The sequence below is a fragment of the Castor canadensis genome, chromosome 17 (assembly GCF_047511655.1).
Source record: "Castor canadensis chromosome 17, mCasCan1.hap1v2, whole genome shotgun sequence".
Taxonomy (NCBI): domain Eukaryota; kingdom Metazoa; phylum Chordata; class Mammalia; order Rodentia; family Castoridae; genus Castor; species Castor canadensis.
This window is the reverse complement of record NC_133402.1, coordinates 2,518,188-2,542,973: the sequence shown is the minus strand read 5'-3', so window position 1 is coordinate 2,542,973 and position 24,786 is coordinate 2,518,188. Positions and strand designations below refer to the sequence as shown.

The window sequence follows — 24,786 nt, the reverse complement described above, 5'->3', positions numbered from 1 at the left end:
GAAAAGCTTGTTGTGGAGGTGGAGAGGGGCACAGAATGACCTGGGGGTAGAAGGGGAGGGACACACAGGGACCTAGGGGAAGGGTGCACTCGCAGAACCACTCTTTCTCATAGCTGCATGAATGGCCAGGCAGGCTGAGACACCATGGAGGTGGTTTAGAGGACTCCGGTGTCCTCAGCCCTGCTTTACAAGCCACAGGAATGACTCGTGACTCTCCCTTCATGGGAAGCAGCCTGGGAGTCACCCAGACCTTGGGTCAAATCCTGACCCCTAACAGGAATCATCACAGAAGATCAAGTTTCCTTAACTGCCACAAGAACATGCTCATTTTGGGGATTCACCAGCTGCCTCAAGCTCTTCCCTGGAAGCCAAGAACTCCTGAGGACTATGATTTATCTGAAAAGGGAGATGGGCACATTCCCTTCCATTCACACACTCTACAGGGAGGTGAGGGGGTCCCCTTGTTGGCCCTCACCCTGGACAGCCTGTCACCTTTATACCTCCACCAGGGCTGGGCACAAACTGGAGCCAACCAGGCACCTGGCACCAGTGGGGACAGGTCTAGAGGCTTCCCTGAACCACACACACACGTACATCTGGGGATTAGGTACATCTCTGCTTAGTGTTTTTGGGGACTTTTTTTGTGGTACGTGGGGTCAAACTCAGGGCCTTGCAATTGCTAGGCAAGTGCTGTACCACTTGAACTATGCCCCCAGCTCTTTTTGATTTGGTTTTTTTAGATAGGGTCTCATGTTTATGCCTAAGTGGCCTGGATGGATATCTTATTTATGCTTCCCATACAGTAGGCACATACAACCACCCTCACCTTTTTATTGGTCAAGAAGGTGTCTCAAAAACTTTGCCTAGGCTAGCCTTGAACCATAATCCTCCTGATCTCCGCATCCCAAGTAGCTAGAACTACAAGTATAAGCCACTATGTCCAGCTCTTGGGTCTTTATTTACAAAGGGTTCTAGCTTCTAGAATTACTCATGATTGGAACCCAGGGGTGGAGCTTGCTTCTGTGTATGGGTTTTAGTACTTCTGGAAGAAAGGTTTCTGTTTTCATCAGATTGCAAAGGAATCTGTGACTCCCAAAAGCTGAGAATCTCCTTCACCACAAACAAACAAACAAAAAAAATAGACTGAAGCCAGCACCAGTCAGCTGCTCTGGAAGGTAGACTGGGTGCAGGCTTCCTCCCTCCCTACAGGGAGTCTCTTCCAGGGTGAGGGGTACCCCCTACCCACCCCTACCCAACCAGAGGAGGTGGAGGTGCCTCTTTTGCAGTATCAGGGCTGGAAGCTGATGACAGTGGGCTGAACAGTGGCTTAGTCTCCAGCCCTCAGGTGATGAGGTCGGGTTTGTCCAGCTCATCCAGCCCCTGGGGCTTGGATTTCAGTGTGGAGGTGAGGGGACAGCTAAGAAGAAGGACAAATAGAGCCAGTCGGTCAGTGGGCTCCCTGAGAGGCCTTCCAGGGGCTGCCAGGAATCCAGCTGCACAGGTTTGGGCAGGTGTCAAGCAGCAGGGACAAGCCTGAGTCCGGAAGGGCCCACCAACCCCACCCTGGGGAGCTCTAATGCAGGAGCTTTTCTCTTCCCCAGGCACACAGAAAGTCTTCCTCTTGCCTTGGGTCTCAGTGACCAACTTACACCAGTTGGTCTGGGACATCCCTGGTTGAGTTCTTCATCCTAGGGAAACTCGAGACAGTTGGTCAATCTGCACTCAAATTTTGCCAGGTAGGGCTCACCAGTTCCACAGGCAGCTTTAGACCCCAAACAACGTAACCAGGTCGGGGGCAGCACACACCTGTGGTCCCATAGTGGAGACCAAGAGGACCCCTGTTCCTCTGTGGCCCTGAAGTGTGTTTTGCTCACCACATGCTACCCTGAGGCAAAGCAGGTGCAGTCCAGTGCCAGGAACCCATCAGCCACTGGGAGGTGTGTGCTGGAGGACATGGACACCTCCCCAGTGATCAGTCCCTGCTGGCCTGGCCCTTAGGTGACCCAGGGAGTAAGTCTCTCATTCCTCCTCTCTAAAATAAGGCCAAGTCACTCAGGCACGGGGGGGGGGGGGGGGGGGGGGGGGGGGGCGGGGAGAGAGCAAAGATAGGGTTAGAGTTACCCCAAAGCATTCAGAGAGTGTGCAGTAGGGCTGAGGAGCTGCCCTCTGGGGCAGGATCTAGGGCATGCAACAGGAGTGCCCCTGACAAACTTGGCCTTCAGCCTTTTTGGGGCCTAGCTAGGAGGTTCCAGTCCCTCTCTTAGGCCACCCCTAGTCCACCTGGTCTCAGTCCAGTCCTGGAAACCAAAGGGTTAAAATTGGGACCTAAATAGGGACTGAAGAGGGGGGCTGGAATGCCTTTGATAGGGAGAGGTGGGGCCTCTCTGTGTAGTTTACCATCTCAATGGCACTTTAACAGGTCCTCTGGAATCCCCACCCCCATCTCCAGAGATCAGAAAAGAGGTGAGGAAAGAAAACCTCCCCCACTACAGTACCCTTGGAGAAACCAAGGCTGGGGCCTTGCCCTCTACAACCCACCCCTGTGCAAGCCAGACCCTGACCTCCAAAAGCTGGCTTCAGCTACTTGAGATCATGCAGGCCTCTGGGTGCTATTCCCAGCAGACAGTGAGACAGAGCCTCCTCTAGCTGAGCCTCCCTTGCACCACCCATTCCTCTGGACCCCTCCATTTCTTCCCCAGAGAGAATCTGATCTGCACGTGATTACAAGGGAAGTGGTCTTCCATTCTCTGGTGAACTTTCACCTGGTCTGTGTCCTTGATGCCAAAGGTCCAGCACCTTGTGCTCTCCTCAAGCAGTAGGCAGCAGGCTGGACTCCTACCCCAGGATCATCAGGGGCAAGTCACAGCTGCCCAACTTCAGGGGCCTCTAAGCTATAAAGGGGGAGGTAACACCTTCTACCTCCAAGCTCACTGTGGGCACATTCCTGGGCCAGCACCCCACTTTGGGAATCACTGTAGGGACTGACTCAGACAAGAGCATTTTGCCAAAAGCGTAAGGGCAATTTCACCTGTGATCTGCACAGAGGCCATGAACTGGGTAGCAATTATTAACTTTATTATCAGTTACGATCATCAGCTTTCAAGCAGCAGCAGTTATGACTTCCGAGCTTTGAGGCTGGGGCCCCTTGTTTGTGCTGTCTTTCAGAGGACTCAGCATTGTCCCAGGTTACTGTTTGCTTCCTAGCTGAGGGAGGAAGTCTACTCAAGATGAATGGGGTGGGAGGTAGCAAGTCGGCAGGGTAGGGACTCAGCCATAATTCAAAAAAGGGGAAAGACAGTCACTTTATTTTCTTCCTGTGCCAGTAAGTTTCATTAAGGTACTAGAACCATATGCTCCTGCCCAGGGGTCCCCGAGGTCCCCAAGCGCTCAGGTCAGTGAGGACCAGGGCCTAGAACACAATACGTTCTTATTTTGGTTGTTTTTGAGACAGGTTCTCAATTTGGAACTTTTTTTTTTTAATGGTACTGGAATTTGAACTCAGGACCTTGTGCTTGCTTGCTAGGCAGGCACCACTTGAGCCACTCCACCAGCCCTGACCTCAAAAATTTTTTTTTTTTGGTAGGACGAGGGTTTGAAGACAGGGCTTCTCACTTGCAAAGCAGGTGCTCTACTGCTTGACTCATACCTCCAACCCATTTTGCTCTGGTTATTTTGGAGATGGGGTCCTCCAGAAACTATTTGCTGGGCTGGCCTTGAACTTTGATCTTCCTGATCTCAGCCTCCCAAGTAGCTAGGATTACAGGTTGTTAGCCACCGGTGCCCAGCTGGCCTCGAACTCTTGATCTTCATGCCTTAGCCTCTTGAGTTCTGGGATTACAGACACGCACAGTAAATTCTGAGACAAGAGATAGGGAGGTGGGTCAGCCCTACAAGGGAGAGCACATTGCCTGTATGAATTCTGTGGTGTCCACACGTAAGTGTGTGGTGCCTGGGAATGTGACCTCATCTGATAAAAGGGTCTTTGCAAATGTGATTAAATGAAGTCTCGAAAGAAGAGATCAACCTGGATTGAGGGTAGGCACACATCCAATGACAAATATCCTTATAAGAAAAAAACAAGAGCCAGGTGGTGGTGGCTCATGCCTGTAATCCTAGCTACTCAGGAGGCAGAGATCAGGAGAATTGTGGTTCAAAGCCAGCCGGGGCAAATAGTTCTTGAGATCCTCTCTCAAAAAAATCCATCAGAAAACAGGGTTGGCAAAGTGGTTCAAGGTGTAGGCCCTGAGTTCAAACCTCAGTACTGCAAAAAAAAAAAAAAAACCCCAAAACCAAAAAACCCACAAAGATAAAAAACCAGGGGAATGGAACACAGACCCAGAGGAGGAGAAGACTGTGATGGAGGAAGAGATTGGAGCCATGCAGTCACAAGCCATGGAAGATCTGGAGCTTCCAGAAGATGAAGGGGGTAAGGACCCTTTCCTCCTGCCTGTGAAGGGAGCCAGGTCCTGCCAAAGCTTGATTTTATATTTCTGGCCGCCAGAACTGTAAGAAAACAAATTTCTGTTGTCTTAGACAGCTCACTTTGTAATTTGTTACTGCAGCCTTAGAAAATATCCTACCCTTTTTGCTGGTAGGATCTCGGCCCCCGAGGTCCCCAAGGTCAAGGCTGGCTTCCTGCGCTGCTGCAGGAGAGCCCGTGGAGATCGGACGGCCGCCTAGTTACCTGACCCCAGGCCACCTGTGGAACAAAGAGAACTTTATATTGAGCTCCACTGAGTGCACAGAAACTGGCCAGGTGGGGGTGGAAGGCCAGCGAGGCTGGGGAGAGGAGTTTCCATTGAAGACTCAGCCTGGCGCTCTCCTGTCCTGAGGATGACTTCACAGCCCTCGCATGCGGTCCTCCTGCCCAGCAGCGACTGTCCATCAACACCTGGGGGCGGCAAGGACCCTTGGCTCAACTTCAGTTCAAAGTCTGGCTTTGTGAGACTTGGGAGGGAGGATCAGAGTTTCCAAATGCAAACCCAAGAGGAAACCCTGACATTCGGCTGGCGCATCTTAAATTGCGCTTTCATCCTAATTCCCGTTTCCTTCCGAATGTGCTGCGGGCCAGTCTGCTGTCCTGCGTGCGGCCGGACATGAACGACATTCTCGGATAACCTATAGGGAGAGGCTGCGAGGCAGGAGGGGAAGGGGAAGGAAGCCTCCGATCAGAGGCTCGGACCCTTTGAAGCCGCTCCTCACCCGGCGCTGTCCCTGCGGTGGGCGCCCAGGGAGGGCGGGGCGGTCAGCACGGCGGCCACAGGAAGAAGTACGGCGGGGGCGGCGGGGGCGGGAAAGCGGCCAGGGCGCGGGAGTCTCGGGGCCCCGGCGGCGCCAGCAGGCTGAAGGGCGAGGGCCGCGCGGGCAGCGGCGGCAGCGGCTGCGGGGGCGACTCGGCGAGCGAGGGCGGACGTCCGCGCGCGCCCACGGGCCCCGGGATGGCGGAGACCGCGGTCTCGGGCAGCGGCGGCAGCGGCAGGTGCGCCGGGGACGCGGGCGCGGGCGCGGGCAGGCGCGGCAGGTCCTGCAGGGCGAGAGCGGCGGCGGGCGGCGGGGGCGCGTGGACCTCGGGCGGCAGCTCTGGCAACGCCAGGTGGGCGCCGGGGCCCCACGGTGCCGGCAGCTCCGGCCGCAGCGGGAGCGCGGGCAGCGGGGGCAGCTCGGCAAGGGCGAGTGCCGAGGGCGGCGGGGACTTGGAGGTCAGGCCGGGTGGCAGCCCCGGCAGTGGCGGGTGCGGCAGAGATGGCACAGGTGGCGGGGTGGGCGACAGTGACGCGCGGGCCCGGCCTAGCCGAGAGTGGACGCGGGAGCCGGAGAACCGTGGGTGCGAACGGGAGCGGGGCAACCGCATCGCCAGCTTGTCAGCCACTCCAGGGCCCCGCGCACACAACCCGCTGCGGCTTCGTTCTCCGGAGCGATGGCCACGCGCCACGCCGGCCCAGCCAATTGGAGACGCCTGCCGCAGCACTTCAGCCAATCAGGGGCCGGTGCGCTTGCTGCCTCCCGCCGGCTGGCACGAGCTACCCTTGGCAGCCAATGAGAGACGTCAAGTCAAACTCATCTTCTCGTCTCAACCAATCACCATGCCTGGCGGTGCCACAGTCTCTGCCCGCATCCTGGTCTGCGTACACGCGCAGTGTGCGCCACCATCTGGCCTGAAGATCCTCTGGGCTGCTCCATCGCCCATAGGGACTCCGGAATGATTCTCCTCCGTAAGCAGTCAAAGTTTCTGTAAAAGAATCTTATAGAAAAGGTACCACAATTTGAAAGCAAAGCTTGTGGACAGTATGCAGCACTTGTGTTAAAGTTCCTAAGGATTATAAATGACAGATGCGTGAGACTCAGGAAGAAAAGAAGAAAGAAAACGATCAATAAATGGAATATAGAAAATTTAATTAGTGCCTTCTTAGCGTGTGACAGGCTCTGGGTTCAATCCCATACAGCACTGGCGAAAAAAATATAAGGCAGGCGCTGGTGGCTCACGCCTCTAATCCTAGCGACTCAGGAGGCAGAGATCAGGAGGATCACGGTTCGAAGGCAGTCCAGGCAAATAGTCCGAGAGATCCTGTCTCAAAAAAAACCCTTCACAAAAAAGGGCTGGGGGAGTGGCTCAAGGTGCCCTGAGTTCAAACCCCAGTACCGCAAAAAATAAAAGAGTAAATAAAATAAAAGACTATCATCCATTGTCCTCATTTATTGGTGGCCACTGTGAGTAGGTGCTGTTAGTCCATAATCCTATTCTCCAGTAAAGAGAAAAGCCTCGGAATGTGATTTATTTCATACTTTGGGGCAGGAGGAGACAAGACCATTTATACACATTTTGCCACTCTGCCAGCCCCCGTTTACAGAATCGTCAATTCTGTGCAAAAACAAAAGCCTATGGTTCTCACGCAGAGCAAATTATATGAGGTAGGCTAAGAGAAACCAGGCTAGAAACCCAATAATGTTTACAGTAGTTATTAAATGCTGATCAACCCAAAATCTTGGGCATACTGTGGTGAGGCTTTGGTCTACGCCCAAATCCCATTTTCATAAACTGAGCTATAATAACATAAGCAGAAGGTCTGCACAGTGGCTCAAGTGGTAAAGCGCTTGCCTAGCAAGTGTAAGGCCCTGAGTTCAACCCCCAGTAACACCAAAAAAAAAAAAAAATGGACTTCCTCAGTCAGGATTGCTAGATTCCACCAGCTCCATCCAATTTGACCTTCTGCATTTAAAACCAGACTGCAAGAAGAGGTGTGAGTTTGGAAGGGCTCAGCTCAAAACCCGAAGGTTCAGAGACTGGTCTTGGGCCTGGGTAGTCTCTGAGTCAAAGTTGAGAGATTTGGTGAGTTACCAATTGCACAGCCTCCATTCTGGACTCTTCCTGGGAGTGCTTCCACATTTGCAATGAGCAGAGGAAGAAATGAAGTGATCTGGTAGCACCATCTGATCCAGGATAATGGTGGAGGTTATGATTACGATTATTCTCCATACTGGGGATTGAACCCAAGCAAGTGGTCTGTCACTTGTGCTGCACCCCCAGTCCTTTTCGTTGTTGTTTTTCCCCAGGAGTAAACTCAGGGCCTCACGTTTGCTAGGCATACACTCTACCGCTTGAGCCACTCTGCTAGCCCTGCTTTGTGTTAAGTATTTTGGAGATAGGGTCTCATGAACTATTTGCCCTGGTTCGCTTTGATCCTTCTGATCTCTGCCTCCCAAGTAGCTAGGATTATAGGCATGAGCCCTTGGCACTTGGCTGTTTGTTTTTTGTTTTTAAGATAATGTTTCACTAACTTTGCCTGTGCTGGCCTCCAGATTGAGATCCTCTGGCCTTCACTTCCCAAGTAGCTGGGATTACAGGCATGAACCACCACAGCTGGCACTAATACAGAATTAGTAACTGGCTCTTTTAAATGTTTAGAAGAGTTCCACAACCTGATAGAGTAAATGTCTGATTTGTTCATTTCCAGGAGCTGTTAAGTGCTTCAGAAGAAATTGTCTATTGATGTTGCCTGTTGGATGTGTGCCCCTATTCCATTAAGAGAATCAAGTTTTATAAATCTTAATGGATTATATAAATATTAATTGTTAAGAAACTGAAACAATGACCTAGTGTAATTGATATTTTAGTGTCCTGAAATTGTGCCTTCAAAGAACTAATGGTTCATATGATGAAAGAGAGAGAGAGAGAGAGAGAGAGAGAGAGAGAGAGAGAGAGAATCAAGAGCCAGGCATTGTGGTGCATGCCTGTAATCCCAGTACTCAAGAGGCTAGGATGGGAGTGTCAATTCAAGGCCAACCTGAGTTACATGGGGATGGGGGTGGGGGAGGAGAACCCTGGGTTCAGTCCCCAGTGCTGCAAAAGAATGTGAAAATGAGGTTTACACCCAAATTGTTAGTCAATACAATGACATCTTTTTCTTTTCTTCTTCTTTTTTTTTTTTTTAATTTTGGTTGTTGTACAGGGGATTGAACTGTGTGCCTTGTGCTTGCAAGACAGGCGTTTTGTCTGTGAGCCACACACCCTACTCTCAATACAACTGCATTTGATGGCATCTGTAAGACTCAAGTAAAATGACATTTTAATAAATTTGATAAATTGATTATAAACTAAAACACAGGTTATGAAATGTTCTTTTTCATGCACAAGCTCCTTAACTTGAGTATAGTCCCCCACTAGCTGTGACAGTGACGCCCCTCACTGAAGGCAGGCATTACATCTGTTTTATTTATTTATTTATTTATTGGCAGCACTGGGGTTTGAACTCAGGGCCTCATGCTTGGTAGGCTAGGCAGCCACTCCACCTGCCCTTGTTGCATCTGTTTCATTCTTAGTGTTTTCCATGGCACCTGGCACATAGCCACATTTGGTGTTTGTTGAATGAGTGAATGAGGTGCTGTGTGGTGGCTACCAACTCCTGCCACCCTCACTCCGGTCAGTGGTCCCCATGGAGGGAAACAGGGAAGCACACAGAAGCAAACAGGGAAGCACACTGGTATTTATTAATGCTTTAGAAGGAAGGAGACCAGGCCAGGCAACACCAGAGGCTAAGTCCCAAGGTTCTGCCTTCCTTGCCCTGCAGGCCAGGCTCTGATGCAGAGGCCCTCTGAATGAGCAGGGGATGGGCCCCAGTGCTCAGCATTTCCCAAGAGAGCAGAGGCCTAGGAAGAGGCAGAGTAAGGATTAGGGAGGAGCAGAGTCCTGGTAAGGTCTCTGAGGTCACACTCAGCAGTCTGAGTGCCTGAGAGCCTGCTATCCCACCCAAGGGCTGGGGCAACCCCACTGCAGCTGGACGGGGACAATGGTGGGTCCGGGGTGAAGCGTGTGGGCTTCGGTGGCTCCTCTCACCTTCATAACCATTTCCCAGCTGGTCAATGGTGCCTGGCTTCACCTCAGGGTCACCTACAACACAGACAACAAGCCGGAGCCAGGGGGCCATCAGAGGACTTCTGCCCACCCAACTTCACCCCAGACTTTGGCAGGCCTCCACTTACCAAAAGGCCCCCTGCTCAGCTCTGGTCTCAGCTGCCCATAGCGCCCTGAGGAGAAGGAAGGAAGAACTGAGTCCCACGGTCCTGTCCTTCCATCCAGGCCGTGCTCAGGGCCCCCCAGAGCCTCTCCTCTAGCCCACCCTTTCCTGCCTATTCCCTTCTGCCTTCCTCACTCCATTCCTTCCACCAGGACTGCTGCCCTTCTCCATTTCTACAGGCCGTGTGTGGGCCTAGGCTCAGGGACTGATGCCATCCCAGCCATCCACAGTCTCCTACATACACCCCATTTACCTTGCTGGCTCCCAAGCCCTGCATATCTGTATCCTGGCTTGATACCAGCCCCCCAGGGCTGGAGAACTGGCCAGGGAGAGGACTGCATGGGCTGACCTGTGGAGGAGAGCTGGCGTGGGCCTCCCTGCTCCCTCCCCACCCCAGAGCTGGACACTCAGGAGGCACCTGCCCTCCCCTAGGGCCTCAGAGACCCCACCCCAGAGCTGCTACTTTGGGGGTACCCAAGATCCTCCTCCCCATGCCCAGCTATTCCTGCCCAACCCCTGGCTATGTCCCTTCTCCTCAATTGCTACATCTTGTTCCCTGAGTCTGACTCACCATTCCTAAAGCCATTGACCCCAGGGAACCCTGGAGGAGGAAGAAGGTCAGAAGTGTGACAGCCCTGACCTAGCCTCCTGGTTCCCACCCCAGCACCCAAGGTACCTGGCTGTGGGTGCTCCTCAGGGAAGACTCCAGCTCCCAGAGCTCCATTCCCATAGCCAAAACCTGCCAGAGAGAGATTGGAAAGGGGCAGTGGTGGCCAGGTGACCTGCTCCTGTGTTAAAATATAGACATACTGACTCACAACTCAGAGGTGACTTTGAAGGTGCCTATTGAGTTGGCTGCTCCATCTGCCTGGATCAGTCCTACCTGCCTCATCCAACTAACTGGTACAACCTCCAGGAAGCTTTCTGTGGCTTCCCTTCTGGGCAACTTCCAAACCTGCTCTTTCTTTCCATTTGCCTCAGACTATCCCTCTATCTTCACCTTAGGTAAGTTTGTATCTGGTTCTGGCCACCTAACATAATGGCTGAGAGGGTAGCAAATATGTATTGAGTGAATAAACAAACAGACAAAGACACAAGAGACAAGAATAAAAAAGGGCTCGCCATGACCAAGATGCCAGCTTGCACTCAAGGTGGGCACATAGGAGGGCTCACCAACTTTCTGCAGCTTGAAGCCACCACCAAAGCCTGGGAGAGAGGAGAAGCTGTGGTCATAGATGGCTTCACCATGGCCCCCATCTTCCTGGGTGGGTGGAGGCAGGAGGGGGAGGTAAGAGGAAAAAGGAGGGAAGAAGGGAAGCGGAGAGGACGGGAGTGAAGGAGAGATGGCAGGGAGAAACACAGTCTCCTCACCCAGTTCTACTCCTGTTCCATAGCCATTGGCAGGCTGGTAACCTGTGAAGAGGGTGGAAGTTGGTGAAGGATGGGGACTTTCCCCCAACTTCTTGGGAGCCAGTTAGGGTCCTAGGGGACTCCGAGGAGGAAGAAGGGACTGTCCCTATCCATGGGGGAAGCAGCAAGAAAGATTGAAGGTAGATTCTGGGAGGATCTTCTTGGCCTTAGGGTGCTGGAGCAGCTGGGGCAGCCCTGGAACAAGGGTGATGGAGCAGGGACTCTGATCTGGCATGGACACAGGGATTGTTGAAGGTTTGACCCTCTGAGATGTATGACTTGGGAGCACACACACTCGTACCTGCTTTCTGAGGTTTCAGTCCCCACTGGACAGCTAGGGTTGGTGCTAGGAAGAAAGTTGGGGGGCAGGAGTGAGCCCAGAACAGCGCTTGAAAGAATGCACCCTGCCATGGGAGCCACCATACATGAGAGCCCCTGAGTTCTCTGGGCCAGAGTCCACCCTTTTCCTCAACTGATTCACAGTGACAAGTGACTGCCCTCAGCCTCAGTGTCAGACAACATAGCAGAGCAGGATATGGGAGCCAGGCCCAGGCCCTCCCAGTGCCCTCCTCCCAAACCTCCATTCCACACTGACCTGGGATATTGTCATTTTGCACTGGGGGAGGAGGCTGAGATTTCAGGCCCCAGCCACCCCCTTTATCAGAGGGGGCCTCTGAAGTGGGAGGCCTGGGGAGTAGCAGGGGAACAACCCCCACATTGCAGAGCCCTGAATGGAGAGGAAGGCAAAGGACTATGAGTGAGCTCCAGGCAGCTCCCCACCTCAGGAAGCCCAAGAGGCCTGGGCCAGGCCAGGCTACAGCCTACGGGGAGTCGCTTCTAGGGCACACAGGACATCCGAAGGGCCATTTGCCAGGCAGGACAGGTTTCCATGGCCACAACTGCTCCCAGGACAAAGTGACCCAGGCAGGTGAGGGGCTCCTGCTGTCTGCCCACCCAGCCCCTCCATTTCCAGCCACACCCTCCTCCTCCCTCCTGGATTCCACACCTAGTGCCAGTGGCCTCACCTGGCTGGGCCACCAGCCCATTTCCATTGGTGTATCCTGGAAAAGAAAAGCAAGGAAGTGAGGGACAGGATGGGGTGGGGTCTGAAGGAGAGGCAGGGTTGGTGCAGAGCAGGGATGGGGGTCCCCTCACTTACTTGTCTTTGAAGGTTTCAAACCTCCTCCTAGGCCTGGAAGGAGACAGAGAGGCCTTATCAGAATCAACCTACCCCTACTCTAGAAGCAAACCTTCCCACCCTTCCTTTCCCCCAGGAAGTCCTCCTGCACTTACCAGGTGGGAGTCCCAGCCCATTCCCTGGCATGTACCCTGGAAGGGAGAGCAGGCCGTAGGGCAGGCACTGACTTAGGAGAAACATAAGGAAGGTAGGAAGATAGACAGAGATGAACTCACCTGGCTTCGGAGGTTTCACGCCCCCTCCCAGGCCTGGGAGAAGACAGACAGGGAATGATGGACAGGCAAGCTCCACCCTGCCCCTCCCCAGATCCAACTTTGCTCCATGGTGCCCTGTCCCCCCTTCTCCTCCCCCTACAGCCCATGCCCCCTCACCTTGCTGGGCCCCTTGGCCTGGGAAGGCTCCAGCTCCCAGTCCATTTCTGAACCCTGGGGAGATAGAGTAGGGTTGGGGGTGAAGGGGCGGTGCAGGCAATAGTCAGTTTCTGGGGTGGAGAGAAGTGAGGACAGTGTCAAGAGGAAGGGCTTACCTGACTTCTGGGGCTTCATACTCTCCTCAAAGCCTAGAGAAGGGATGAAGAGCAGGTGAGGTGCCCAGGATGCCCATACCACAAGCCTCTCCTCTGATCCCTGGCACCTGGCCCCCAGAGCCCAATCCTGCTCTACCTGGTCCATAGCTGATGGGAACCGCAGAGCCAGGTAGGGGAGAGGCTGAAGGGTAGCAAGGCCCTTTAGCTGGTGTGGGGGGCTCAGACAGGAACTAGGGTAAGGCTGCATCTCCCCCCTCCTTTCTATACTCCCAGCCACTCCCAAGCCAATACCTGTTCATTGCCATTCTGAGCTGGGGGTGGAAGGAGGGTTAGACCCCCAGCTAAGATAGGGGAGGAGGGCCCTCTGGAGGTACCTGGACCTATCCTTATCATGGACAGTGATAGGACACCCAGCATGAACCCCTCTCACCTGGCTGGGCTCCCAGTCCATTACCATTCCCGAATCCTGGGGACATAGAGAGAGCTGGGTGTGAATGAGGAATGGGCAGCTCAGGTTAGGGCATCCTGGGCCCCTCACCTGCTCTTCATCTGTTCTCTAGGCATTGAGGAGAGTGTGAAGCCCCAGAAGTCAGGTAAGCCTTTCCTCTTGACACCCTCATCACTTCTCTTCACCCCCAACCCCACTCTGTCTCCCCAGAGGCAGGCTAGAGCAGGACTCACCTGGCTTCTGGAGCTTCACGCCTCCTCCATAGCCTGGACAAAAGACAGGGAGCAGGTAGAGGCCTAGGGGACCCCACCTCTGGGCATCCCCAGAACCCCAGTTCTGCTCCTACCTGGTCCATAGCCGTTTTGAGCTGTAGGGCCTGTGGGAGAACGGGGAGGGTGTTTCAGCTGGGTTGGAAGTTAAGAGGCTGGGACTAGGGGTTCCTTAGTGTCCCCTACTTTCTCTCCCCATGGTCTTTGGTCTCCCTACAGACTTCTTTTCATTCAGGTCACAGGGGCTGCTGCTCTTCTCAGTCAGGCACAGACCCTACTCCATGCACTTAGTGACTAACAGCAGTGAGGAAAGAGACCAAGAAGGGATGCAGGCTGTCCTCTCACCTGGCTTCTGAGGCTTCATGCCCACTCCAAGGCCTGGAGAGAAACAGAGGATGCCATAACTCTAGCCAACCTCTCTGCAACCCCTAAAATCCAACCTGGAGACCCTCTCTACAGCCCTTCTCCCCACCTGTCCCACCTCCCAGCAGCACACACCTGGTTGGGCTCCCAATCCATTTCCATTACCGTGTCCTGTAAAAAGAAAAGGGTGGGTGTGGAGATGGAGTGGGAGAGTCAGGAAGAAGCAGCCTCAGAGATGGCTCTCTCTGCATAAGATGACTCTCCCCTCACTTGTCTGAGGCTTCATCCCTCTCCCAGGCCTATGGAGACAGAAGTTGAGCCCCAGGCTGGGCCACCCACCTGCCCATTACTCAAGCAGGCTCTCCCTCCTGGTCCCTGCCCTCACCGTGATCCAGGTGTCCTCACCTGGCTTGGCTCCTCTACCAGGGAAGGCCTCATCTTCCAGCCCGTTACCATACCCTGGAGAGAGGAGGAAGGCATGGCGGGGTGCTTATGGCTTCCACGGTACATGGCCAGACAGACAAAACCAGGCAGGACTCACCTGGCTTCTGGGGTTTCACACCTCCTGCAAAGCCTGCAGGAGATATGCACAGCAGGTGCGGCCCCAGGGGCCCCATCTCAAGGTCTCCCCAGCCCTTCCTACTCCCTGCCCCTATCTACTCCAAACCCATTCCAGGCTGCCAGGCCTGTGTGGAGAGGAAAGCAGGTGGATCTGGGATTCAGCTGAGGTGGAGGTGAAGGTCACCCCTCTTGGACAGAGCCAGAAACTCTAGAGGCTTCCTCCCAGCACCCATCAATTTTTCACCAATTCTGCCCCTCTGGGGCCTGAGAGGGGAGCACTGAAGGATGCTACCCCAGGTACAGAACTTCCCCAGATTCTCCCTCTCACCTGACTGGGCTCCCAGCCCATTTCCATTCCCGAGCCCTGAGGAGACAGATGGAGGTGAGGATGAGAGGGGACGGGCACTCTGAACTTTGGGGGAGGTAGTCATATGCAGAAGTGAGTCTCTCCTGCCTTCTGAGGTTTCATGCCCCCTCCAAAGTCTAGCGGGATAATGGGGAACAGATGAGGTACCTGGAATGCCCCTAGAGACAACCCACAACCCCAGCATCCTGCTCTCACAACCCCTCTGTACCTGCTCTGAAGCCATGCTGAGCTGGGGGGGCCTTCAGGGAAGGGAGAGATGAACTGGGAGCAAAGGGCCCATGACCCCCACTTCAGGGACATGCCAGAAACTAGGCCCAAGCCTCCTCCTCACTCGCCAACCCTTCCACTCTGAGGCCATGGTGGGGGGTGCTGTGCACATCCAGACTCCCAGACCCCACCTTTACCTGGCTGGACTCCCAGTCCATTCCCATGCCCAAGTCCTGGGGGTACAGAAGGATGGGGGTGTGTGCGAATGGGGAAGGAGCTCAGGGTTGGAGGAGGCAGAGTCAGGCCAGGGCAGGGCTCACCTGTCTTCTGGGACTTCATACTCCCTCCAGAGCCTGGAGGAAAGACAGGGAGCAGGTGAGGGACCTGGAGTTCCCATCTCTGGCCTCCCAAGAACCCCAGCTCTGCCCCTACTTGGTCCATAGCTGTTTTGAGATGCTGGTGGCCTCTGAGTAGTCAAATCCTAAGTGCACTATTGACCATTATCCTTCCTGAACCTCAGCCCCCTCTACCCCAGGCACTGTGGATCTGGTGACCCCTTATTTTCTGGCCTTCCCTCTTCCCTGCTGCTTCTTAGGCCCTTTGCTGGATCCCTTTCTTCTACTTAACCCTTGGAAGGTGACAGTCCACAGTCTTCTGTGATGGACTCTCAAACTCCCTTTTGGGTTCAACCCCTCTGAAACCCTGGGTGCCCATATCTAGCTGCCTGGGTCCTTGGGTTTCACAACCAGTCAGAAAGATGGCCTCCTTCCTCTTCAAGCACTAGCTCCTGGCCAGACATAGTAGCACACGCCTATAAACTCAGGAGGCTGAGGCAGAAGGATCTCAAGTTTGAGGCCAACCTGGGCTACATAGCAAGACCCTGTCTCAAAACACACACACAAACACACACATACAAAATGCTTCTGGGTCCACAAGCCATATCTAGAGTTTGTACCCTCTTTCTACAGGCCTTTCTTCAACACCCTTGGGTGTCTCTCATGGGTAACATTGGCCCTGTACAATGCTGTTTTATATACTTTCCTAGCAGGCCCTGGGCTCTGGGAGGGCTGGTCTCCAGCACTGGCTGACCCAGAACTGGTCCATGGATTGGTTTGTCGAATGAATGCTATGTGAGACCAAGTTGAGAGGCAAGCAGGTAGATCTCACCTGGTTTCTGGGGCATTAATCCTCCCCCAAGACCTGGGGAAGAGGCGAGACTGTCAAGCCCCCACATCAACACCTCCACCTGCAGAAACCCTCATATTCCCAGAACCCCAGGGCCTCACCTGGCTGGGCTCCAACTCCTGGTCCATTCCCATTCCCAAGTCCTGGAGAGACATCAAAAGTTGAATAAAGGGAGACCTGGGACCTGGGAGGCTTACAGGCAGATAAAGTAAGATAGAGACAGGTGCAGCGAGGGCCTCACCTGGTTTCTGGGGTTTTCTGCCCCCTCCAAAACCTGAGGGAGACATGAACAGGTAAGGGTCCCTCATCTCTGGGCTCCCCCTAGAAACTCGGTCCTGGGATCCCCACCTCCTTGTTACCTGCTCCAAAGCCATTCGGAGCTGCAGAACCTGATTGGGGGCGGGGTAGACATAAGAAATCTGGACGCGCTGCGGTTGAGATATGGTCAGGGCCCTCTCCATTCTGCTCTTCAGTCTTGTGATTTCCCTCCCATTTCTCACTCAGGCCTACAACTGGACTTTTGGTTCTTGACCTGTGGGCTGAGCTAATGAGTCTAAGTAAGGGTGAGCTTGACCTGCACAGTGTCCATACAAGGCTCAGTCAGGCCTGGCTCAGGGGTGAACTTGGGAAAATTGATTGAATGAGTGACCCCCTAAGAGCCCTGCTGCACTTGGCTCTCACTTGGCTGGGCCCCTCCATGCTCTCACTTGGCTGGGCCCCCAGGCCGTTTCCATTGCTAAATCCTGAAGGAAAGCAGGGCATAAGCAGAGGATTTGGGGAGGACTTGGGGATAGGACAAGGCCACGAGAGGTGGGGATGCAGCCAAGGGGACGAGGACAGCAGGTCTCTACTCACCTGGTTTCTGAGGCTTAATGCCAGCTCCCAAGCCTGGGGAAGACCAAGAGAGGCTAAGCTACATGCAGACTCCAAACAACCTCAAGTCCTCCTCCTAGAAATCACTTTTCTGACCTCCCAGTCCCTGACCTCCCCTAGATCCTCCTTTTCCTCATTACCAGGTCCCCAGCTTGGCCCAGGTGCCCTCACCTGGCTGGGATCCAACTCCTGGGAAGGCCCCAGCTCCCATCCCATTCCCATTGCCAAAGCCTGAGAGAGCAGAAAAGAGTAAGGGGAGGCCAGGCTAGGTGTGTGGTATAGGAAGGGGTGGACAGAAACATTGGGACAGGGCAGGGCTCACCTGGCTTTTGAGGTTTTACACCCCCTCCAGTACCTGAGAAAGAAACAGGGACCAGGTGAGGAGAGAGTCAAGGTCCTTAGAAGCCCCAAACACTAGTACCTGCCCCCAGCTCTCGCCCTTCTCTGCCCTACCTGGTCCGTGGCCATTCTGAGGTGCAGGGGCTGTGGGAAGAGAGAGGCAGAGGCTGGAGCCAGGCCCGTGTGAGGCCAGGCCATAGTGGTCTAGACAGCTCCTGTCTAGGCCTTTGTGCCCCATGCCCCCAGCAGCTCTTCTCTCAGGGAGCATGCCCAGAGAGTAGCCTGGAAGACCCTCTCAAGGCCAGACACCATGTCTCAAGACACAGGAGTGGCATCAGGAGGCCAAGAAAGGGACTGGTCCCTGGGAGGATAATACAAACAGTAGCAGAGATGGGGACAGGGAAAGGGCAAAGAGGCAGGGCCCTCCTCACCTGGCTTCTGAGGTTTCATGCCCCCTCCCAGTCCTGAGGGAAAGAGGTTGACATTGACTCCAACCAGCCCCTCCTCTTAAGAATGAGGGAGGGGACCCTGAGCCCTCCTCACTTACCCTTCCCAGTAGCCCCTGCCCCAGCCACTCTTACCTGGCAGGATTCCCACCCCTGGAAAAGTACTGATATCCAAACTATTTCTGTCCTCAAAGTCTGGGGAGATAGGTGAGGGCTATAAGCCATGGGGTAGGCAGGTTTAGGGGACATGGATAGAAATGGCAAGGCAGACCTCTCTATGCTCCTTGCTTTGGGATTTCCTGCCCCCTCTCAAGTTTGGAAGTGATGGAGAGGCTGAGCCCTTGTCCTTCCTCCAGAATCAGTCCTGGTTCCAATTGTCCTCACCTGCCTGGGCTCCCACCCCTGAGAATGGTCCAGCTCCTGGTCCAGTTCCATATCCTGGAAAGACAGAGCCAAAGAGAAAAATAAGGAGGGGACTGGAGCTTCAGAGGGAAAAAGACAGAGAGACAGACATGCAGTGGACTCTCACCTGGTTTCTGGGGCTTCACACCCCCTCCAAAACCTGGGGAGAAAGATGGAGCAGATTAGAGGACCCCAGGGACCCAGCCTCCTCTCTGGGCTCCCTGCTCCATAGCCATTCTGGGCAGAGGAGCCTGAGAGGTGAGGCAGGTTGTACCTGGGCCCAAGTGAAATGGGAGTGAGGCAGGGTGCCCTTGTTCTCTTCAACTCTGACACCAGAGCCTCTTAATGTCTCCCCTACTGCCCACCCCTCCCCTGAACCACATGTTCTGCCCCTCCCAAAGCCTGGAAGAGTCCAGGGTAGGATCCTGGTAATGCTGACCAAGCCATACATCCCCAGAACCAGGCAAAGACTCAGGGGCCTCCTTTTTCATCTTCCCCCACCTCACCTGGCTGAGCTGCAACACCTGGAAAGGCCCCTTCTCCCAGTCCATTCCCGTTCCCAAACCCTGGGGAGACAGGGCATCAGGGAATCAGGGAGGAGTAAGGAAAGGGTGTGGAGGTGGGGAGGGATAGGCAGGATCAGAGGGAGACTCACCTGGCTTCTGAGGTTTTCCACCTGTTCCAACACCTGGAGGAGATGATGCTCAGCCAAAGGTCTCAGGAGTCACCCCTGCCCCCAGAATCCTGGCTCCCGGCTTCTCTAGCTCCACCTTACCTGCTCCATAGCCATTCTGAGCCAGAGGGCCTGTGGGGAGAGGGAGAGACGAGTTGGAGAGGTTTGGGGTCATAGTTGAGTTGGGTGTGCAGGACCCCTGGACCCCTTCTTTGGACCAAGTAAAAAACCAGAAAACCTGAGAGACTCCCTATTCTCTACTCCCCCATCTTTCACCAGCCCTGCCCTTCCCCTCCGAGGCCTGAGAGACAGGGAGAGGACACCCTGGATGCTGAATCTGCCCCCCCACCTCCACCCCAGAGTCCTCACTCGTACCTTGTTGAGCTCCCAGCCCATTCCCATTGCCGAATCCTGGGGGAAGAGATCAAGATGAGGATTGTGAGAAAAAGATGGGGATATAGAGAGAGAGCTGGGCTGGGTCAGGACTCACCTGGCTTCTGAGGTTTAGCACCCCTCCCATGCCTGGGGAGAGACAGGAAACAGGTGAGTGAGCCAGGAGCCCTGGCTGAAGGGCTGCTCAGAAACCCTCACTGGACCCATAGCCATGTGAGCAGGACCTTCCCACCTTCAAGGATTCTGCTCAGATCAGCTGGGCAAAAACTTCCCTCCTTCCTTCCAGGGAGCACAGGGGACATGGAAGTTAGCTCTGTCCCCACTTGTCTCTGAGGTGACTTCTTGCCTGCTTCCACTTCCCTTGGCCCAGCTCCCCCTACTTTACTGGGGAGAAAGATCAGAAGTGCCCTGCCTCCTTCAGTCTCCCACCTTCTGCCCTCACCTGCTCCCAGCCCAGATGGAGGGCTGTAACCTATGGGGAAAATGAGAAATTGAGCCTAGAGGGGCAGGAGCTGGGATGCTGCTTGCTCTTCCCACCCCTCAGCCAGCGTTACCTGATCTGTAGCCATTTGGGCTCCCAAAGTCTGTGGAGTCAGGGAGATAGGGGGTCAACTTAGGAGAGAGACAAGGAGGGCAAATGTGAATGCTTCCTTAGTTCTCTGGACCTCAGTTTCCCCACTGGTCACAGGAGGGACAAGGTCAGAGCCAGGGGAGTGGTCTGGCTGCCTAGGTGGTGCTAAAGCTGGGGGTCTCTGGGTATGGAAAAAAGTGTCCAAGCTGTACTCCTTGTGGGGCTAGGGAGCTTTGCCCTCTTCTTCATCAGGGCATACACCTCTCCCCTCCAGTTCTGAGGGTCTTTGGACTTCCTTCCCTTCCTAGAAACCCCAACCCCTCTCCTCTCCCCTGCATGTCCTTCCTTCTGCAGCTTAGAGGCACAGAGCCTGAAGAGTGGCCTCTGTTCCCCCACTGCATGTCTCAGGCCCCTTCTCCCCTCTCCCCCTGCACCTCAGGCTCTCTAGCTGGCCTAGTTCCCTGCTCCTGTCCCATGTTCAGGCCCTGCCTCTTCTTGCTGCCCAGATGTCTCCCTTCCTCTCCTGCCACAGCCTGCTTCCCTTCAGGACCAGTTCCAGTACCCTTCGCTAGGGGCTTCATCTTCTCAGGGAAAAAAATCTCCACAGTCACAGGGTATCTGTGCTCCCTAACCTTGAGCCAGCCACTGACAATACTGCCTGCTGGGAAGACAGGGAGGAATGCCACCATCTCCTGGGCCCCACGTCTGGAGTCCCAGAGCCAGAGAACAATGGGGTCAATCCCAGAGAGCTCCCAGACACCCTGACCCCAGTGCCCAGAGAAGGCTTACCTTTTCCCAGGCCAGAAGGGAGTGAGGGCAGTCCTGGGAGAGAAAGGGGTGCTACTCAGGGCTAGGACCCCGGAGGCGAGAGGGGCCAAGACCCAGACCCAGGCATCTGTTCCCCGGGACCCCAAGTCCTCCTTGTCTGAATTCCCTGTCAGCCCAGGCTCCCTACACCCCCTACTGTTGCTGGCTCTGGAACCCCAGCATCGTGCCCATGCCCATGTCCCAGCAGCCACCCAGCTCTTTCCCAGCACCCACCCTCACCACCTTGCAGGCTCTCAGGAGTCAGGCAGAGCAGGAAGAGGGCTTTGAGGAAGGTCCAAGCGCCCATGATGCTGGGGGAAGTGGGAGAGCTCAGAACTTTTCAGGCCTTTAAACATTCCTGCTAGGTGGGGGCCCTCACTCAGGCCCCCCAGCAGTGAGGGGCAGAGGCTATTTCTGCAGACCCCAGGAGGCCAGTCCACCATTTCCTTCTGTAGCAAGGCAGGCGCCTGGCTCCCTGGCCCTCCTTCCTGTCCTATTCCTCATCCATCATGGGTGCTGACAGCCCAGATAGGTCCCCTACCTGCCCGCCTACCCCCCGGGGCTCCTCCACCCCTGTCAGTGATCAGGAGCTGGCGCCAGGCCTGGAATGCTCAGATGTCCCCCCAGCAGTTGGCAAGGGACAGGTTGGCATCCTAGGCCCAGCCCAAACACAGCTGGGGAGAGTGGGAGCAAAGGCCAGAAACATGGGCATGGCTGGCACAGAGCTCAGAAAGTTACTGTGTTACCTGGAGGGAGAGAGCAGGGAAGTGCAGAGGCCTCAGAGTGTTCCAGACCATGTAGGGGAAGCCACAGTGAACCAGAAGCTGTCTGACAGGCAGGAGGTGTCCTCAAGAGCCAGGCGACTATCCTGTCTGATCCTGATAACCAGACTTTTTGTCCCCAACTGAGGATTGGCTTGCCTCAGGATCACCTTGTGCTCAATCTGTCCAAGAGTCCTTTTGTATCTTGAAAGTTCAGTAGACTGACCCCCATGGCTGGCCCTCCTTCCTGTGCTGCCTCAACTCTGTATATGCACTGACTCTAGATTTGGGGACGGGATTGTAGAGGCTAGCTGCAGACCAGGGCCTAGGGTCTAGGGGCAGCTCTCCCTCCTGAGGGTGGGTGGAGGAGCCTGGAGCTGGGCTAGGTGCAGGGGGCCTGGCAGGGAAGCAAGCAGGGGATGGATAGGAGAGGCCCCTCAGGAGTCTGTCTGGACAGCAGGCGCCAGCACTCTCCCAAAAGTGAGTTTGTGGACCCCACCAAGCTGACTTTTATGGCACTGACTCAGCCCCCAGTCCCTGGACCCAAGTCCAGAATGCCCCACACCCTGTCTGTCTGCTGGTCTGTCCCCCACCCAGCCAGCACCTCCTGGCACTGCTGGCTGAGGAGGTCACCCTGCCAAGCCTGGCAGCCAGGCAGGATGGGAGTATGGAGAGCGACTGCAGTGAGGGAGAGCCAGTGGGGGTTTCTTGGTATGAGGACCCTGAGCCCACCACACTTCCAGACCCAGTCCAGTTGCCACCAGACTATAGGACTAATGCTAGGCGCTCCTCATTCACAGGCCAACCCCTGTACCTCACTTCCCTCCTGCCTCCTCTCCAACCTGGGTTGCACCCCACTGTTGCAGCTCCCTGGACATGAGGCCCCTCCACTCACACCTCATACCCACAGGCAGGCACATAATTATACCTGTGGTCCCCCTTTGCATGAGGCCCTGTTGCTGACTGTGGGTGCCCTCAGCCCCGCACCTGGCATACCCACTTCCTGCCCTGCCCAGCATCGAGGAAGCTGGACCTTCCATTGGCCGCTGGGAGAGACTCAGGGGTGGCCCCTAGGCCAACCAGTCTATAGACTTCAGAACAGCTGGGATGGGGAGGACTTTCCTGCCAGGCCACCTGCTTTGACCCATGTCAGCAAGCACAGTTCCCTGGTCTCCTCACTAAGGTCACCTGAGTGACCTGGTGGTTAGTGGGCTGAGTACTGGGTTGAGGAGAGGTTCAAATGCTCGCTGGATCTGGCTGGGGACCTCGGGCGGGAATCTGATCTCCCTGAGGCTGTCCACACTCCACCAAAGTGATGACAGTAGGAATCTCTTGGGAGGAGCCCTTGGGACTTACCCTCATTTCACAGGTGGGGAGACAGAGGCAGAGAGGGAAGGCATTTATCCCAGATGGTATGCTTCCTACATGGGGGGGCTCAAGTCTGAACCCAGGCAGTTCAAGGGGCCCCAAGTCTACTCCCCTATTATCAGTCATCCTGCATGCCTCTGGGAAGCAGGCCCAGTTATGCCAGTTTGCTTCAGACCTGGGATAGCCAAGGACCCCCTCGCAGCCCCAGACACTCAGACACGCAGACAGAGCTCACCCATAGTGTGTAAGGGAGGCTTGGCCAGGATGAGGCAGACAGGAAGACTCAGAGGGGCCACACGGGAGATACAGTCTAAGCGCCTGCTTAGCCACTGCCAGGCTGTTTGGGTGCTGGCATAAGCCTGTGGAAAATGCCAGCAGCCAGGATCCTCAGGCCAACTTGACAGTCGCTCAGGAACTGCAATATCACCAGCACCGATGGTCCTCTCAGCTCACTCCCAACTCTACCCAAGCAGGGACAGCCTGACAGCAAAAGACTGACAGAACCCTGGCCTGGGCTATCGCGCACCCTGTCTTGAAGGGGACATGGCCCAGTCTCTGAACAGAAGAGCAACTTTGAGGGGCTACAGCTGAGCTGTTGCAAGTGCAGGACAGAGGCCCAGGAAGTGTGTTACCTAAAATGGTGCAGCCCATGTGAAGGGATTCCCAGCCAGCTGCTTGACCCCAGCAGCACCTGCGAGGGTGGGAATTTGGGAGGACAGCTGGAGGGGCAGCCAGGCGCCTGTTGACAGACACCTTCTGCAGCCGCAGCTGTGCCCTGGCTCCGAGGGTGCTCTGCCTGCTCCACCTCCCTCTGGGCAGCTCCAGACCAGATCTGAGCTTTCCCAGGCCTCCCCCAGGCATTCACGATGTACAAAGCTGATCTCTATTAACCCCTCTCCCCACCCGCCTGCCAGTTCATTAAAATCCTATGCAAGTGTGAAGTGTAACGGACATAGAGAAGCAAATACCAACTGTAAATGTACAATACAACAAACACTTACAAAAGTAACCCAAATAGAACGTGGCAAGTCCCTAGAAGCGCTCACGGTCCCATTTGAGTTCATTTCCTCACCCTTCTTGTCACCCTTTTGCTTTTGTGCCCCATTAAGGTGAGTGCACGATGAGCCTGGAAGGTGCCCGCAGGAAGCCCGCGGTGCTGTTGTGGCAAAGGGACACACGGGGGCGCGCGCGGCTCTCCCCTGGACTTAGAGGTGGGACCCAGAGAATCCGTTTCCTCCAAACGCTTTGGTTCTGAACCCTGTGGGCGCATGGCTGTCTGCGGCGCCGGGGTTCCTGGCCCCTCTCCTCCTTTTGGCCTAGGCAGCTGCCTTGAAAACTGCAAAACACCATACAGATGAGGAGGTGCTACTGTTAAACAAAGAGTAGCAGCTGGGTGTGGTGGCTCACACCTGTAATGCCAGCAACTAGGGAGGCAGAGATCGGGAGGATGGGTAGTGGTTCGAGGCCAGCCTGTGCAAACAAAATTATCAAGACCCCCATCTCAGTCTACAAGCCAGGCATGGTTGTGCGCACCTGTCATCCCAGCTACTTGGGAGGCCAGAGGTAGGTGGATTATGATCTGAGGCAGCCCCAGGCAACAGAACGACTCTACCTGAAAAATAACCAAAAGAAAAGAGGGCGGAGAGTGTGACTCAAGTGTAGAACACCAAGTGTGAGGACCTGAGTACAAACAAACAAAAAACCAACAACAAAATAAAAAACAGACTCGGCCCTAACTGTGTTCTGGACCCTGACCTAAGCACTACATCAATTTTCTCAGCTAGTGCTTGTTCCCTTCAGGGAGGGATGAGCTACAATTATTATTTTCTCATTTTGCATTTGTGGGGACTGGAACCCTAACTTCCCTAGTGCCCTAGCCAGCACGCTTATCTGCCACTTGTACATATTTATAATATCACAGTATTGCATTTATATTAGAGGCCTTTCTACACAGAGAGGCATGCTGTTGGATTTAAGGTGGTTTCATTTGGCTTTTTTTTTTCCTTTTTCCTTTTTTGGTGCTGGGGATTGACCCAAGGCCTTGCACATGCTAGGCAAGTGTTCTAACCAGAGCTGAGTTGCATTGCATTTTTTTAAAAAAACAGGG

General features: G+C 54.8%; 1 protein-coding gene and 1 long non-coding RNA gene across 2 annotated transcripts; both read right to left on the bottom strand.

Moving 5' to 3' along the window:
* Positions 1–8,971: 8,971 nt before the first annotated feature.
* Positions 8,972–19,346, bottom strand: Grep1 (glycine rich extracellular protein 1). Its single transcript, XM_074059244.1, has 42 exons — positions 19,270–19,346; positions 19,155–19,190; positions 18,882–18,911; positions 18,762–18,794; positions 18,613–18,672; positions 18,234–18,266; positions 18,089–18,142; positions 17,690–17,722; positions 17,373–17,402; positions 17,242–17,274; positions 17,091–17,150; positions 16,902–16,934; positions 16,406–16,435; positions 16,288–16,320; positions 16,148–16,189; positions 16,029–16,061; positions 15,182–15,214; positions 15,059–15,094; positions 14,616–14,651; positions 14,268–14,300; positions 14,132–14,185; positions 13,862–13,897; positions 13,709–13,741; positions 13,441–13,470; positions 13,328–13,360; positions 13,077–13,112; positions 12,647–12,679; positions 12,492–12,545; positions 12,336–12,368; positions 12,216–12,251; positions 12,082–12,114; positions 11,948–11,983; positions 11,518–11,649; positions 11,224–11,268; positions 10,884–10,925; positions 10,686–10,718; positions 10,189–10,251; positions 10,084–10,113; positions 9,766–9,861; positions 9,478–9,522; positions 9,332–9,385; positions 8,972–9,144 (listed from the first exon to the last, which is right to left on the bottom strand). Exons 8-42 carry the CDS (start codon positions 17,706–17,708, stop codon positions 9,119–9,121), a joined length of 1,464 nt encoding a protein of 487 aa, XP_073915345.1. The 5' UTR covers positions 17,709–17,722; positions 18,089–18,142; positions 18,234–18,266; positions 18,613–18,672; positions 18,762–18,794; positions 18,882–18,911; positions 19,155–19,190; positions 19,270–19,346; the 3' UTR covers positions 8,972–9,118.
* A 379-nt stretch (positions 19,347–19,725) lies between these two features.
* On the bottom strand, positions 19,726–21,483 carry LOC141418493 (uncharacterized). The gene is made up of 4 exons (XR_012443138.1): positions 21,297–21,483; positions 20,785–20,861; positions 20,533–20,565; positions 19,726–19,756 (listed from the first exon to the last, which is right to left on the bottom strand). It is a non-coding gene; the product is annotated as an uncharacterized lncRNA (long non-coding RNA).
* Positions 21,484–24,786: the final 3,303 nt, after the last annotated feature.

What these genes read in the sequence shown, in the direction of transcription:
- Grep1 (XM_074059244.1), bottom strand. An exon ending in CGTGAAGCTCCAGAAGCCAG is followed by an intron (nt 13,113 to 13,327) that starts GTGAGTCCTGCT and finishes CTATGTCCCCAG; the next exon opens with GATTCGGGAATGGTAATGGA. An exon ending in AGGGCTTGGGAGCCAGCAAG is followed by an intron (nt 9,523 to 9,765) that starts GTAAATGGGGTG and finishes CCTTCTCCTCAG; the next exon opens with GGCGCTATGGGCAGCTGAGA.